At 43.7% G+C, this 13780-nt stretch overlaps 1 protein-coding gene across 8 annotated transcripts in view; it reads left to right on the top strand.

Annotated features, from left to right (window-relative positions):
• PHF21A (PHD finger protein 21A) overlaps positions 1-13780 on the top strand; it is a 195111-nt gene that overhangs the window by 109035 nt on the left and 72296 nt on the right. For all 8 annotated transcript variants that reach the window (XM_056527632.1, XM_056527634.1, XM_056527635.1 and 5 more), the window contains one exon: positions 8416-8628. In XM_056527632.1, the coding sequence (XP_056383607.1) occupies positions 8416-8628 (213 nt within the window). The remainder of the gene's footprint in view (positions 1-8415; positions 8629-13780) is intronic.

The following is a 13780-nucleotide window of genomic DNA, read 5'->3' as shown; positions in this document are numbered from 1 at the left end:
GAAAATTACACCAACACTTTGACGTCTGAAAACAGTGATGCCAACCTGAAGTTGCCTGACCTTTTATATGCTGCGCATAATGTGCTAGAAATTGCAGCCAGATGTCACATGTTTTCCCTTCCCAGAGGGTTTATTTGCTGATTAATGTTCAAGAAAGAACAATTCTGTTTTTAGATTTTTGGGGTATTTTTGCACACACGGCTTTGAGGAGCTGTGTAATTAATTGATAGGGGCTGAATCAGATCCCATCTTGTACGGTCATATACCATATGCACAAGCCCTTTGTCCATAAAGTCATGCCGCTGGAGCTTTATACAAAAACTACTTCTGGCTCTTCAGCTGAGACAAAACTACAACTCCCTTCATGATTCTGCTGTCAGGGCTCATGAGAATTGTAGTTTTGCCAGAGGTTGATGATGCTGACCTACAAGCATTTGGTGGACGTTTAGTCTAGGACTATACTGCAACTTTGTGTAGTGCTGCTGATTGGTTCTAAATGGTATTGTAGTTTTGGAAAGTTTTATATCTAGCAGATTGGTGAGGGTCCATCTGCTGGGATACCATCAATCACAATAATTCAAAGTGCTGGTGGTGCACGTATTCAAATGAGGTTTGTTGGATCAGCGATCTGCTTAATAGCCCCTTTGTGGTTAGTGGGGAACTTTCGAAAAATAAGTATACCCCTTTAACTAATATGCCACAGCTACAGTCCAGAAGATTGAATACAACTTAAAGGGGTACTCCGGCGCTTAGACATCTTATCCCCTATCCAAAGGATAGCGAGTCAGCCTACATTTTCATTGAATCCTTTTGCTGATGGTGTGGAGTCTCATCACTGCATCTGGTTAGGCTGCTAGTACTTTAGGTTACCCAGATGAACAGATTAGACCCTTAAGTGAGTTGAGGTCAGTTCACATTATGTACAGTTTTGATGCATTTGCTTATTCAAAGTGTTGGTATTTTAAAGACGTATTGCTATGAGGCAAAAGTGATTTGACCTATAATCCGTATTCAAGTTTTTAATAAAGATTTGAAATCTTTAGGCTTTTTTCACACATTGAAGGAGAGCTTTATCAAAACGTGGGTGGAGAGAGAGCGGTTGTCCATAGCAACCATTTAGATAGCTTCTTTATTTTTCAGTGGCTTTTTATTTTTTTATTTTTTGTCTGGTTGCTACGAGCAATCGCACCACTCTTCCTTTTCAAAGGTTTTGATAAATCTCCCCGTTTGTTCACTGTGATTTGCAGAATTCTAGCAATGTGTTTATGCAACCTCAGGAGCAGTATTGAACTACTATATATCCTGATCCTATAGAAATAGCAGCAGTATACAGATCTGAGGGGAGGGGTCTGTGAGCCTGTAGGTGATGTCATCCTGTAGGTCAGGCTGGCGATTATATGACCCGTATAAATTAATAAATCACATGGATGCAGCTGTGTTGGAATAAAACAAATGTCGCTATATGACTTTGGTGAGTGTGTAAAAGAGCATTTTAATATCTCAACTTTACAATACCAGTGTAATAGGTGAGCAGTTTCTAGTTAAAAAGTCAGAGCCAAAAATTCAGATTATTTTGTATTGGTTTGCTAAGCGGACCGCTTACCATCCAGAGCTCAGGTAGAGTAAAGCGCGTGGTGTAAGAGTTCATCTTGGCTTCTAATTATACTCCATTGTGAGAGCTCCCCTGCCCTTCTGCAATTGCAGCGCCAACTGGCTGCATTTGATAAGGTCTTTTGGAGACGGCAAATCCCACGTACATGACAACGAGAACATTTTAATACTGCAGACTTAAGCTAAATAAAAACCCCACTACAGCTCTGTTACTCAAGTCAGAGGCACTCGGCTCAATTATACATGAACAGAGGAAAGAAGGAGCAAGACATGAAGTGCACAATCAGGTGGATAAATGGCTTGGACATTACTCCGGCAGCGGCTGATTCACTGCGTTACACATCACATTTAATGTGCTTTGCCTCTTCATTACATCAATGCCTTCCAGTGAATAGAGTTTTTATCGGTGACAGACAACAGTGTTGGAAAGGAGGAGGGAAAAAAATAATAATTAAATGATAGGACCCGAATGCAGACATTTTTGGGAGTCTGTTTATCTGACAGTGTTCATTTCTACTTAATGAAAAGCAAAGAAGTCATCAAAGCTGCAATCTGTTCCCGCAGACAGTAAATGAGTCTATAGCATCTTCTCAATGCACTTTATGCTTTATAATATTAGTACATATTAACGTCTCCTGGGGCTGAATGAATTAAGAGGCAAAATAAATACTCACTCTTGGGGGCAAAAAACAGCAACAACATCAGTCACTAGAGTAAGTTTAACCCCTTAAAGGGGTACTCCGCCCCTAGACATCTCATCCCCTATCCTAGACATCTTATTTTCACCAGCAGGACCCCGCGATCTCCCTGCTGCACCTGGCATTCGTTTAGAGTGTCGGGTACAGCGCCGTAGGCTCGTGACGTTATGACCGCCCTCTAAATGCAAGTCTATGGGAGGGGGTGTGATGGCCATCACTCCCCCTCCCATAGATTTGCATTTAGGGGGCATGACCATGACATCTCGAGTGGGGCGTGGCCGTGATGGCATGAGCCTCTGCCCCACATTGCCAGTCATCTGGCATTGAGTGAAGTTCACTCCGTGTGCCTGATGTCTGGGGGTGCCGCAACAGAGATCGTGGGGGTTCCCAGAGGCGGGACCCCCGCGATCAGACATCTTAACCCCTATTCTTTTGATAGGTGATAATATGTTTAGGGGCGGAGTACCCCTTTTAAGGGTTTTTTCAGTTTTTCACTTTTGTTTTTCCTGCGTTGAGGTGATGGGACGTGACGTCACATGACTGGGAGTGATGTCATGAGGGGGGAGGGCGTGAACATGGAAGCCCGCACACAGCATTAGGAACTCACTATTCCGGACGCTGGGTAGCAGAGTAAGCCCTCTTTAACCATTATTATTCATATTAAGCAAAAAAAAAAAAAAAAAAAAAACGCTGGTCATCGAAGTAATCCACCGAATTCGAAGTAGTCTTCTGCATACATGGATCTGAAATGAGAAGAAAAAAAAACCACACAAAAAATGGGTTAGTACATTTAGGTGGAGAAAAAGTGATAAAAAAAATGTCATAAATAAACATGTTTAAAAAAAATTTGGCGCAACAGGTTAAAAAGTTGCAGAGTAGGCACCATACAAATGGATGTACTGAGGTAGAAAACATGTACCTGCACTATGTAATACATTTGGTGCATGTGCACATTTCCAACACAACAAATTAAGGTGTAAAAAAAAAAAAAAAGGTTTACCTATATGGTACAAAACTACAACTTCCAGCATGCCCGGACAGTGAGGATGTGCTGGAAGTTGTAATTTTGCAACAGCTGGAGCGTTATAGGTTGGGGAACGCTGCCCTAACGTGTCTCTCTATACGGTACATCACTACAACTCTCAGCACCCCCTGAGTTTTAATAAATGTGAATAAGCCCCTCCCCTCAAAATAAATAAATGACCCTCTTTTCCCACTTAACAAATAAAAAAACATAAAACAATTAGATATATTAACATATTTGGTATCGCCACGGGCGGAAATTGTCCGAACTATTCAAATAAAATATTAATGATCAATTGCAGTGAACGGCGTAAACTTAATAAATACCAAAGATAGGTCTCAGGACCCCCGGACAGGCAGGGGGGAGAGAAGCGGGTGGCGGCGGCGGCCTATGGCACCGCAAAAGCCACTGCAGTGCATTGATTTGAAGCGCCCGGTTTAAATCAATGATCTGCAGCGGTGTCGCAGGGGGATAAATAGCCGATAACTTATACCCGAATATCGGTATAAGTTATCGGCTATCGGCCCTAACCTCCACAGATTATCGGTATCGGCCCTAAAAAAAACGATATCGGTCGATCCCTAATATATATATATATATATATATATATATATATATATATATATATATATATATTATATTAGAAGAAGGAGGGGGAAGCAGCACTTCCTGTAATTCAATATGCAGGTGCTCGCAAGTCTCGGGCCCTGGTCACGGCCCAATGTAGATACAAAGTAGAGAGGCGACTGCAGCACACTGATTCAGTGCAAAAATAAGTGTTTCTTTTATTCCATGAACAAGAGCGACGTTTCGGTGTTCTCACAACACCATTCTCAAGCCAAATACACAGTGATCCAACAAGGTATATATACACATCAATACACATCAATCATCATAAATCAGTGCAAATTGTTTAATAATTATCAATTAATCAAAAATAGTGAATAAAACCATCATACAATATATAAAATTTATAAAAAATAGTGAACAGTGTTTAGGGGATACACAAAGTTGTCCGAATGTTGTGACGTGTAATTTAAAATTGCTATTCAGCATACAATAAAGATAAAAACAGAGAATGGTATCATGATTATTAATTAATATCATCTGTATACATTACTTATGTATGGGGTTTATCAACAAGGTCTACTGAAATAATGGCGGTCTGATTTATTTTGATTTGGATTTATCTTTATTTATTCCTGATTTGTGTATTTTTTCCCCTTAACTGATATGGTGATCGGTCAGCCCAATAGTGATAGCACGCATGCGTGCGGGCTGACAGCCCGATGCGCATGCGTGCGATAGCCTATTGTGCACGTGACCGCTTTGTGCGATCGCGTGACTGTTATGTGGCCGCCTCATTCGTTACCAGTGTTTGATGCACATAACACTTCCTTACAGATCAGCTGACTGCCGCATAGTTACTATGGGAAAGGTGAGGTGGCGGCATCTGATTGGTCATAGTTCATGACACACTACATCACTATGGTGATGGAGGACGCGGCGCAGCCGCAGTATGTTTTTTTACCCACGCTAGACATTTGGACGTGGCCGACATGGATGGTGAGTCTTATTGACATCCCGCCTTCTCCTGTTTACATGAGTAATGTATTCAGATGATATTAATTAATAATCATGATACCATTCTCTGTTTTTATCTTTATTGTATGCTGTATAGCAATTTTAAATTACACTTCACAACATTCGGATACTTTGTGTATCCCCTAAACACTGTTCACAATTTTTTTTATAAATTGTATGATGGTTTTATTCACTATTTTTGATTAATTGATAATTGTTAAACAATTTGCACTGATTTATGATGTGTATTGATGTGTATATATACCTTGTTGGATCACTGTGTATTTGGCTTGAGAATGGTGTTGTGAGAACACCGAAACGTCGCTCTTGTTCATGGAATAAAAGAAACACTTATTTTTGCACTGAATCTGTGTGCTGCAGTCGCCTCTCTACTTTGTGTGTGTGTGTGTGTGTATATATATAATATAAATTATAGATAGATATCATCGGTGAAGTGAAATTGAAATAGTAAAAGATAATTTAGCAAATTTGGTGGTTTTATTTTCTACGCCATTTACCTTGTGGTTGAGATAACATGTTTTACTAATTTTAAAAAAATTCAGAACTTTTTAGAATTTTTTTAATTGCCATTTTTTGACCCCCCCCCCCCTTTTTTTTTTCCCCCGCATACCAGGCTGTATGAGGGCTCATTTTTTGCGCCAAAATCTGTTTTTTGTACCGGTACCATTTTGGTATTGATCTAACTTTTTTAATCGCTTTTTAACTTTTTTTTTTCTGGGATATTATAAAAATTGCAATTCTGTGATTTGGTGTATTTTATTTATTTTTTACATTTAAGTCATTTACCGTATGGGATACATAATGTGATATTTTAATAGTTTTTGCAGTTATGCACTCACCGATACTAAATGTTTTTTATTATTATTATTATTATGTTTACATGTTTTTATATAGGAAAAGGGGGTGATTTGAACTTTTAACATGGAAGGGGTTAATGTTTCTCTTTTAAACTTATATTAAAACTTTTTTTTAAATATTTTTTAACACTTTATTAGACTTTTAGGAGGAATCATTAGATTTCTCATACAGATCAATAGAGTTCTATTGAACTCCATTGATCTGTGTGATCTGCGATCCACCCCACTAGCCCACCAGGGAGCATTCACATGTCCCTTTAGATGCCGCTGTCAGCTTTGACAGCAGCGGTCTAAAAGGTGAATAGCCAGTTGCGGCGATCGCCGCATGCTGGCTATTAGCGGCGGCCCCCGGCTACTGAGAACAGCCGGGGGCTGCAGAGTATGGAGTGAGCGTTGAGTCGGGAGCCCGCTCCATACAGACTGCTGAGTGCCGCCGTGCTTGTCATGTCCTGTCCTGCTTGCCCGAAGCCAGGCTAAGGGCCAGAAAAAATCACCTGCCCGGCGCCCGGAACTGCAAGTCCCGGGTGTTGGGCCATAGGAATTCCACATCCCTGAACTTCTACAGTGTGCAATGGGATTCTGCAGCACCGGCCGTTCCGAGTGAAATTTCTAAGCTGAATTACGCTCTAAATTTCCAGTGTCAACCTAGCCTAACAGGTGCACATTTCAGGGGCTTTTTGCCATTTGCTCAAATTTCTGAAGGGACGTGTGCAACATAATACATTTTGCACAGCAGCTTCGCATTGCACAACATCTGCACTTCTAATAAATTCCCCCCTTTGTCTGCTGGGCCTCGGAGCATTGTGTATGGGATGTGTTTCCTTGTATCACAATTCTTCCTTTGATTGGAGTTTCCCTCTTCGTCTAACCATCTGGCTTTATCATGCTTGTAGCAGCGTGTATCCTTCTGCTGAGCCGCTCCAGCCTAGATGAAGGCTTGTATTGTAGCTCTATTCCTAGTGATGCTGATTTAAGTTTGCGTTTGTGAATAAAATTGCTTAAAAGACTTGTTTGTGTTTACTTGTTACAGCTGTCCTAATATACATGTTATGATAAGGTCAGCAGAAGTACTGGACCCAACGGGTGACAAACATATGTGTCTAAAGACTAAACAAAGCATTGTGCAATCTTTACCCATAGACCCTGCAAGTAGATATGGATTTCTTTGCTGGAATGCCCAGGTCACTACCCCCCCCAGAAGGCAGTACAAAGAAGTTAGTTCACAGGTTGAGTCGAAAAGAGTTTGGTTATAAATGGTTGTCAGACAGAAGTCAGGACTAAGAATGGCTTTATGGCTCAGACCAAAGCACTGTGGAAAATGCCCCTTAAAGCTAAGGTCAGGGGCATCTAGGGCACACTATGCCCATAAGGATTTCCGTTTCCCGACTCTGGTATTGGCTGTTATTGGGATTAAAAATACCATTGAACACATAGTATTTCACCACAAAATTCCAGTGAAAAATAAGTGTTCAGTCTTTTGACACTGTGGAAATTCCAAGTTGGGAACTGTGCCATGGAATCCTATTGAAATCAATGAGTGGTTGCTGCAAGCAAATTCTGCCCAAAATTTCCACTTGGAAACTCAGAGCGGAATTTATGAAGTGTGAACTGGGGTGGCCAGCCCTGACTAAATCAGTAAAGTCTAGGACCATGTGGACATTGCTGTCTCTACAGCCAACAATGCATTCTGCTCGGTATTCCGCTGAAAGAATGAACATGTCCATTCTTTCGGCAGATGAATGTTAAGTGCCAGATGGCTCCAATGCTGAAATTCCATACTGTGCTAAGTAATGACAGCAATCGGAAATTCCGGCATGTCCACAGGACCCTAAAAGTCCTGGAGCTGGCATGTTCGATGTAGGAGCAGAGTGACAACTGGGAGGAGAATGGCGTACACCACTGCTGGTGAGATGACGTAGCGTGACACCTGCTTAACCCTATAGACAAGTCATCTGTTGACAAGTGACTGCCAGCTGGCTTCCTTGGCAAAGTGAGATTGCCAGGCCTCCCCCACCTATATTGCCTGCTCAGTGCGCGCCTACATTTTCCTCTTTGCTGCTGTCACTTCTCCTATGTGTGTAGGACTAAGGAGGCTCAATTACTCTCTGCACAGATGCTTATAGAAATGTGACTTTCATTTCTGTCGCCTTTTTTTGCTTTTTGTTCTGAATATTGTGTAAAAGATCAAGCAGTGAAGGCTATATGTAAGTAAACAGGTCCTATTTCAGTCACTTAACCTTGCTCCCACTTAACAGAGCATATATATGGTGTGAGTTTTGAAAGAAGACTGGAACATAATAGACACATGTAATGGTTATATTCAAAATGGTTATATAAACAGGTTTTCACTTCATCCCTTTGCATTTATATTTTTTATTATATTGTCATGGTTTATGCTTTATTCCCATAATTGCCTTTGTTCTGCATGATGAAACCAGAAAATTGCTCTACTGTGCTTCTGTTATGACTTTATATGAAAGGACTCTCAACATCTCATCTATCTGCATATCATGTTTGACAGTGTCTCCACAAGTGGCAATTCAGCAATAAAACCTACTAATGTTTGAATGTAATGTGCTGTAATATGTCTTGACTTACTCAAGGTTGTTTTGACTTTCAGAAACTTGTTGTGGAACAGCTTAGGAAGAATCTCATAGTTAAACAGGAACTCCCAGACAACAAACTTCTTATCCAGCCTCTTCTTCAGCTAGAAAGCAAACCGCCAACACCACAAGTGCAGCAGCAGCCACATCAGATACAACTACAGCAACTACAACCACAGTCATTGTCACAGGCATCTACATCACCTCTTCCAGGCCTGAGTGGCACACAGGTGAGTGCTTATACCTCTCAGGTTAAATATACATAGATACAGTGATCCCGCAACATACGATGGTAATCCGTTCCAAGCGGACCATCGTTTGTTGAAACCATCGTATGTTGAGGGATCCGTGCAATGTAAAGTATAGGACAGTGGTCTACAACCTGCGGACCTCCAGTTGTTGCAAAACTACATCACCCAGCATGCCCGGACAGCCAACGGCTGTCCGGGCATGCTGGGTGTTGTAGTTTTGCAACATCTGGAGGTCCGCAGGTTGGAAACCACTGTTAGAGGAAGTTGTACTCACCTGTCCCCGCCGCTCTGGACCGTCACTGCTGCCCGGGATGTCGCCGTTCATCGCTGTCGCAGCGTCCCCGGGGTGTCCCCGACAATCCGGCAAGGCCTCTGCTTCCCCAGCATCCTCGCTCTGCGTCACCTTCATCACGTCGCTACGCACGCCGCTCCTATTGGATGACAAGACGGCGTGGGCAGCGACGTGATGACGTCCATGGAGAGCGCCGACGATGCAGGGGATCCTGAAGAGGACGCGCCGGAGCCCTGAGGACAGGTAAGTGATCGTCAGCAGACCACACGGGGCACTGTAAACGGCTATCCGGTGGCAGCTGAAGCAGTCTGCGCTGCCGGATAGCCGTTTATGCGATGACCCCGACATACAAAACCATCGTATGTTGATGCTGCCTCTGAGAGGCCATCGCATGTTGAAATTATCGTATGTTGGGGCCATCGTAGGTCGAGTGGTCACTGTATTTAAATAAGAGCGCTGTCTACTTCCTGGGACCCAGCAAACATCAGATCTGGCTGGAGAAAAAGTCCACAAGCTATTTTTTCTTCTAAATAGCAACTGTTATACTCCTCTATTTCCTAACAGGTCATATGGACAGGGGTTGTGATGGTATAAATGCAATACAATTCTGTTATGTACTTGTTATGTTGCCATCTGGTGTTTTTATTTATTTATTTACTTTATTTTTTTTATTCTCTCTTGACCACCAATGTAGTGTTGGTGATCACACACGCTCTGTAAGTAAAGTAGACCCCCTTCTACACAGGTTGATGTGAAAAAAGAAAGTCTGTGCACTTCCTAGTGTAATATCGCTGGTGAAAAGAATAACCCTCCACCAAGTTTAAACTGACCTGCTATTTGGGTTGAGGTGTGAGTTGAGTAGTATACAGCCTGCTGCTTGACTCGGTTCCACTGACATGGAAAAGCAGTAGATGAGATAAAAATGCTGGTTTGAAAGTGAAGCTCTGCTGCCCAATCCAAGAAACAATCCAGTAGTTCTAGAGATTACCCCATAAGAATCTTTTTTATTTTGCAATGACAAGCACATAGCAGGACAACACATTTCAGCACTAAAGCAGACACCTTTCTCAGGTTCAAATTACACCTGCTCGAGCACAGTGGAAATCAATCAGTCACGCTTACATCTACAATAGAGGTCCTTGCTCATGGGTGGAAGTGTGACTGAGTGATTTCCACTGTGCTAAAGCAGATGTAAATTGGATCTAAGGAAAGGTGCAAGTTCTAGCGCCAAAATGTGTTGTCGTTCTATGTGCTTGTCATTGGATGATAAAAAGATTCCTATGGAATCCTCTCTAGAACCAGTGGATTGTTTTTTCCAAACCAACATTTTCTCTTGTGTACTACATATGTTTACACAGGTGGCCGAGATCTTACTATTGTGCAGGCCAGGCAGTGAGAGTCAGAGCAATATAAGCTGCTTCTCACTGGCACTAGGCACAATAGGTGGACTTTTTGAGAGGGAATTAAAAAAACAGCATGGTGCACTTTAACAAATATACTGCTCAAAAAAAAATTAAGGGAACCCTAATATAACACATCCTAGATCTGAATGAATGAACTAATTGTATGAAATACTTTCGTCTTTACATAGTTGAATGTGCTAACAACAAAATCTCACAAAAATTATCAATGGAAATCAAATTTATCAACCCATGGAGGTCTGGATATGGAGTCACACTTAAAATCACAGTGGAAAACCACACTACAGGCTGATCCAACTTTAAGTAATGTCCTTAAAACAAGTCAAAATGAGGCTCAGTAGTGTGTGTGGGCTCCACGTGCCCGTATCCGTATGACCTCCCTACAACACCTGGGCATGCTCCTGATGATGTGGTGGATGGTCTTCTGAGGGATGTCCTCCCAGACCTGGACTAAAGCATCCGCCAACTCCTGGACAGTCTGTGGTGCAACGTGGCGTTGGTGGATGGAGCGAGACGTCCCAGATGTGCTCAATCGGCTTCAGGTCTGGGGAACGGGCGGCCAGTCCATAGCATCAATGCCTTCCTCTTGCAGGAACTGCTGACACACTCCAGCCACATGAGGTCTAGCATTGTCTTGCATTAGGAGGAACCCTGGGCCAACCGCACAGAATATGGTCTCACAAGGGGTCTGAGGATCTCATCTCGGTACCTAATAGCAGTCAGGCTACCTTTGGCAAGCACATGGAGGGCTGTGCGGCCCCCAAAGAAATGCCACCCCACACCATTACTGACCCACCGTTAAACCGGTCATGCTGGAGGATGTTGCAGGCAGCAGAACGTTCTCCACAGCATCTCCAGACTCTGTCACGTGCTCAGTGTGAACCTGCTTTCATCTGTCAAGAGCACAGGGCACCAGTGGCGAATTTTCCAATCTTGGTGTTCTCTGGCAAATGCCAAACGTCCTGCACGGTGTTGGGCTGTAAGCACAACCCCCACCTGTGGACGTCGGGCCCTCATACCACCCTCATGGAGTCTGTTTCTGACCATTTGAGTGGACTCATGCTGGAGGTCATTTTGCAGGGTTCTGGCAGTGCTCCTCTTGCTCCTCCTTGCACAAAGGCGGAGGTAGTGGTCCTGCTGCTGGATTGTTGCCCTCATACGGCCTCCTCCATGTCTCCTGATGTACTGGCCTGTCTCCTGGTAGCTCCTCCATGCTCTGGACACTACACTGACAGATACAGCAGACCTTCTTGCCGCAGCTCGTATTGATGTGCCATCCTGGATGAGCTGCACTACAGGAGCCACTTTTGTGGGTTGTAGACTCCGTCTCTTGCTACCAGTAGAGTGAAAGCACCGCCAGCATTCAAAAGTGACCAGGAAGCATAGGAACTGAGAAGTGGTCTGTGGTCACCACCTGCAGAACCACTCCTTTATTTAGTCTTGCTAACTGCCTATAATTTCCACCTGTTGTCTGTTCCATTTGCACAACAGCATATGAAATTGATTGTCAATCAGTGTTGCTTTCTGAGTGGACAGTGTGATTTCACAGAAGTGTCATTGACTTGAAGTTACAATATGTTGTTTAAGTGTTCCCTTTATTTTTTGGGCAGTGTATGTTTAGACACAAGACATTTTTAAATATGAATTATTAAATGTCAATTAGATGTAACAGAGGAAATGAATTATTTTATTATTTAGGGACAACAAGGGAGATTCTCAAAAACTATTGTAATTTCTGTTTCGGCGATATTATTCACACCTTTTTTTTTATTTCTCCTCACATTTTCAAAGGTCTTTTGTGCTGCTTTGAAAATATGTGGAAATAAATTTTCACGCCCAAAATTTTTCTAGTTGCAGCCATATTGGATTTTTTGCGCCAAAATTTGGTTTGGCGCCAAAGTCAGCAATTTTGGTCCATACTATGGACCCATACCAGACAGTTGTCTGCATGGTTTCCTATAACCGTCTGTCACCCATCACACGGCTGACGTTCCTGCGGTTGGCGTTCCGGTACCTCACTACTTGTGAGGTGTCTGTCGGAGTGTTTCATGGTCTCCTCCGGACCCATACCAGTAAGCCAGTCAGTCTGCATGTTGGCCTACACCGCCTAGCATACATAAACCTGCTGATGTATCTGCGGCGGGAGCCTCGGTACCCCACTGTCTTGCGTGGTGCCGATGGAATGGCTCGTTGTCTACTGTGGACCTGTACCTATTAGCCAGGCAGTGGTCTGCATGGTTCCCTACACCACCTGTCACACATCACACGGCTGATGTATCTGCGGCTTGAGTTCTGGTACCTCACTACGGTGGGAGGTGCCTGCCGGAATGACTCGTACTCTACTATGGTTTCATACCACTACGCCACACAGTGGTCTGCCTGTTTTCCTCTGCCGCCTGTCGCGGCTGATGGGTTTACGGCTGGAGTTCCGGTTCTCCACTGCTGTTAGTGGTATGCACGGAACTGACCCAGAGTGTTCCACGGACCCTATAGGGATGACAGAGCTGCATTTCATAGCTCCTCTGCCTCCCTCTATCTCCAGAGGGCGGGGGTTCTGTCCATGGCTCCTAGGCCTCCCCGCCCTCTCACCTATGTCAATGGGGCACAGTTATAGTCTATCTGCCTGTTCCCTTTCTCTCCAAACTCCTAGTGGTGGTCTTGTTCAGCCGGTCTGTTGTCTACACTGTTTCCGCTGCCATCGGTCCCTGACCTCAGGGCTGCCGCGAGCATAGCCAGGTTTTCAGTAACTCACTGCTGGTTGAGGGATCTGGGGTGTAGACCCTACGGGTACGCGGGAATGGAATCACCCTATGTGTGCTGGGATCCTATTCCTGTCGGCCAGTCGGTTTTCCGCATGGCTGACTACTACGTCCGGTCAACTACCATCACCTTCCACCCTGTGGACGGTAGTTGAAGTACCCTTCTGCCAGGGTGTTTTTTTTTTTTGTTTTTTTTTTAAGTGTGTCACCCCTTGTTGCTCCATGGGCTTTGTTCAAAGCATCTCATACTGAGTTGCAGGGTTACCTCTGTCTAAAGGCTGGTATCTCACTTCACTAGGTGTTTCTGTATGTGAAACCCGGCGTGACCATGGCCCCTATGCCACATAGCCAGACCGTGTGTGCATGGTTTTCTAATCCACCTGGTCACCTTCCTCTTTACTGTCGATGCCGCAGCTGTAGTCTGATGTCTCTTTCCAGGTGCAGTTCGGCAGAGTGTGTATCTGTGGGTTCTTGGGACCCTTTCTTCCCGTAAGTCAGTCTGTGTCAGCAAGTTCCTGCTCCACATACCTTCTTCATTGAATGTCTGCGGTTTCTGTGTGCAGTCTTGGTTCCCCACTACTATCGTGAGGTCCCTATGTCCGTGTCCCTACGTATGCTAGGGCTGCTTTGTAGGTGTGGAACCCACCTTTCCTTCTGTT

The sequence above is a fragment of the Hyla sarda genome, chromosome 6 (assembly GCF_029499605.1).
Source record: "Hyla sarda isolate aHylSar1 chromosome 6, aHylSar1.hap1, whole genome shotgun sequence".
NCBI classification, from domain to species: Eukaryota; Metazoa; Chordata; class Amphibia; order Anura; family Hylidae; genus Hyla; species Hyla sarda.
This window is presented reverse-complemented; position numbering and strand designations above follow the sequence as displayed.